At 39.8% G+C, this 3830-nt stretch overlaps 1 protein-coding gene across 1 annotated transcript in view; it reads right to left on the bottom strand.

Annotated features, from left to right (window-relative positions):
* WDR49 (WD repeat domain 49) overlaps nt 1-3830 on the bottom strand; it is a 158817-nt gene that overhangs the window by 56808 nt on the left and 98179 nt on the right. Inside the window, exons 13-14 of the mRNA XM_023516015.1 lie at nt 3056-3128; nt 2384-2586 (exon numbers count right to left, since the gene is read on the bottom strand). Of these exons, the coding sequence (XP_023371783.1) occupies nt 2384-2586; nt 3056-3128 (276 nt within the window). The remainder of the gene's footprint in view (nt 1-2383; nt 2587-3055; nt 3129-3830) is intronic.

Genomic DNA, 3830 nt, shown 5'->3' on the forward strand with positions numbered 1-3830 from the left:
ATCCTCCACAGGACACCAGGGTAGCACCTCCTAACATGAGGGAAAACCCAGTTAGAAAATGCTAATGACAACCCCCAGAAACAAGTCCTCCGGCCCGCCCTGTGGGCACCCTGCGTGTGGCAGAGGGGAGTCACCTGGAGGGCCAGGCCCACCACTCCAGGTCTCTCCCACATAAGTGGAGCTGACCTGTGACAACACCACCAGGTTTTCTTGAGAATTGAATGAGATGATTTATGCAAATGTCCCATTACACTTTGTTCCCTTCCTTCATTCGTTATTTTGATGTTTTGAGTTTTTATAAGATACAATTAATTTCTTCAAGTGAATGGATAAGCCTGATTTCAACATTATGATAATCCTCTGATTATGTAAATCCATCTTCCCTAATAAGCCACTGGGGGCGCAGACAGGTAAAAAGTTCTCAGCCCCAATGTGATGCAGAGAGACGCAGCACAGCTACTGGTCGCTCTGCTTAGCAGCAGGCCCTGAATTCTGTACATAGCCTTTAAAAATTTTTTTTTCATCAAGGATTAGAGTAAGCCCTATGGAACCCTTTTTTAGTTAACAAGCCTAGAACTAACCTTTTCACTTTCCATTGTTAGATGCTTTGCAGAAGCACTTTACCTGAACTATTCTTCTGCGTCAAGCTTCCTATCATTTGATCAACCTGCAGATGGCTTCCAATTTGCCTCACAAATGTGCTAGCAATTAACAATCCTATCTGTTTAAGGCGCAGTAATGGCATGTAGCTGTTTCAGTGGAAACAAACTGGGAATACTGAAAACATTAAGAAAAAAACAGTATTGAGAAGCTCAGAGTGATTTCAGGATGATAGTTCACATTGTAAGGATAAGTAAGTTCTATAAAACAAAGTTTTAGAATGTAATGGTTTCAAGGTCTATTCTAAATATCCTGCAGTGTTTTTAAAATTGCAGGGTATACATTTATTGATTCTTAATGATGAAAATTTTTATATGAATATAGTGCAGACTTTCCAGTTCCAAATTAAATAGGGGAGGTTGAAAAACATGGTTCAGATATGTTTAATTTAATTTACAAATTACAACATATATGTCCAGATTCCTAATGCCAAGAAAAAACTTCTAGGCTCAGCACCTGTAGCTCGGTGAGTAGGGCGCCAACCACATACACCAAAGCTGGCAGGTACAAGCCCAGCCTGGGTCTGCTAACCAACAATGACAACTATAACCAAAAAAAAAAAAAAAAATAGCCAGCGTTGTGGGCGCCTGTAGTCCCAGCTACTCGGGAGGCTGAGGCAAGAGAATCGTTAAGCCCAAGAATGAGGTTGCTGTGAGCTGTGACATCATGGCACTCTACCAAGGGCAACATAGAGAAACTCAGTCTCAAAACAAAAAAAGAAATAACTTCTAAAAATACAATTTTTATTTTAAATGAAAGTTCAAAAAAATGCATTATTCTCCAAAGCACATTTTTATTTAAGAAAGAGGTAATTGCATCAACACCATGCTAATATTGTCATTTGCAACAGATGAAAATTTAAGCCAATGGATATTTCATTTATATCATATTAAATAACTATAGTAAATCACCTGGTAGCATCAGTGTTAACATACGTCGCAAGAGAAATTATGACCAAGACTCTCAGTTATTCTGGAAAGTGTGTACACCAGTAAGGAAACTCAGAGCACTACCAAGAAAAAAAAAAAAAATATATATATATATATATATACACACACATATATATTTAAACTAAACATATTGTATATAATATATAAAATATATTATGTGTATACATATATATATTTGTACACACACACAGATACATAGGCTGGACATAAAGTTCATGTGCAACTTACTATGTTAAACAATGTTAAATGGCGCACACACTTTACGTCCACCGGTATATAAGTTTATAAAGACAGAGAGCAGGCAGCTCTTGGCCCGGGACCAGCAGTTGTTTTCCAAATCTTGCTACTGCTCCAACCTCCAAGCCCCTCACCTTTCTTTCAGCCTATCATGATACCAGATGCCTGGACGTCAGTCTGACTCCACTGTTTTGCTGTGTGTGGACTTAGGATTTGACTCATATATTGCAGGGTTAGAGCAAGCCTGCTGTGTCCCTATTGTATACAAACTTCTTTCTGCCATGGCTGAAATAACAATGCAATTGCTGCCACGTCAGCTAGTCAGTCAGAATTATTCTCACCCTGATCTTGACACACACAGCTTGACACACTGGATAAATTAGTAGTAGGATCTAGCCTGGCTCATGCTGCCGGACCCATCCCCCCAACCCCGACCCCCTCTGCCCTGGCCATGGCCTCCCGTGACTCACCATTGACTTGTGAGCTACATGCACGTGCTGCGAGACCTAGACAGAAATACACTAAACCTCCCTTACTGCTCCCTTTTCAACTACTTGCAAAGTATAGATACATATTTTACCTGTTGCTACAACGTCTTTTCTTGCCTTAAGGAAGCAAAGTCTCATCACGGCATTACTGCCCTCAGTGTCAGTCTGAGAGGTGTGGACTCCTGTGGGAGACTGGGCTGCCATGGGCTGACTGGAGTGGTTTCTCCCAGCACTGGGAAGTTTTTGAGGTTCTGTGATGGAGACAAAGAAAGGTGCCCTAAAAACATCTGCTTCCCAAACTGGTGCCCGTGGAAACAACAGGCCCACCTCCCTCACCGTCTCAATCACGCTCAGGTTTCACTATAGATTTGCAGTCAACATTCATCAAGCCTTTCCTGCTGTTCACTTCTTCAGCCTCGACTTAAAGAATTCCTTGATTTCATTTTTGTTTTGCATATTCCATACTATGTTTTCTCTTGATATGAATTAATAAGGACTTGATATTATAGTCACTGCTAACATCTTAGCCTGATATGCAAGACTAGTGCAATTCTAATATCATGGCATTTTCAGCTTATTAATAATTAATATTAATCTTGCAAAAATGTTAATGAACAAGAGGTCTTCTGTTAGCAACACTGTTTGTTAGGGAGTTACCCTGGAGAGGACATGCCTGACAGTGATCCAGTGATACCATCTCTAGGGCACACTAATGAATACTGGAGAAATTCATCTCAGAATCTCCGATGACCGCATGGTTATAAAAAATCTGTACAGAGCTGTATACAATTTCCTGCTATAAAAATTTTAAAACAAGAAATCTATATAAAGCCCTATTGTGTCTTTTAGAAATTTGATACCATTTACTTTTCTCTCTGTTTCTGTCTTCTGAAGTCCAGCATAAAGAAAGAGGCAGAATTCTACCCTCTCCATGGAAGCTCATATGAATCCTGATGGTTAATTCTTTCTACAAAAAGCAGGTCAGAGATTTGTGTTCGCAGCCAAGCAACCTCTAAATCTCTTCAGCTGATTCTCTTACTCTTAATAAAGTACTTCCTCAGCTTTTCAAAAAAGAAACTTCATCCGATGACCAGTCTTTTCCTAAAGTTGAATTCAGCCTCTGAGTTTATTCAACTGAGACAACAGAACCTCACAGGGCCATGAGGAATGACATATTCATTACCCGACTAAATGAGTCTAAGGAAAACCTTTAGTATCTAAGGAAACCAGCATAAAATGTGAAAGGCAATTGTCAAGACATTTTGTTTCAGTATAAAATATTCATGTGCTCTGCTAAACTCCATAAAATACAATATACTCCCATCTAATGCTCCTCAGAGGACTCTAAAGCAAGGCATAACTTAACATTTCCAGGCAGCATAATATTTAATATGAACTCTAGACTGAGCCTGAACAGCCTGTGAAGTGAACACAAGTTCCCATTTTCTTACCGAGGGGTACCCAAGGTTCACTCGAAGCCAATTTGGCAATGAAG

This window comes from Otolemur garnettii, unplaced genomic scaffold (assembly GCF_000181295.1).
Source record: "Otolemur garnettii isolate 467f Iridium unplaced genomic scaffold, OtoGar3 scaffold00084, whole genome shotgun sequence".
NCBI classification, from domain to species: domain Eukaryota; kingdom Metazoa; phylum Chordata; class Mammalia; order Primates; family Galagidae; genus Otolemur; species Otolemur garnettii.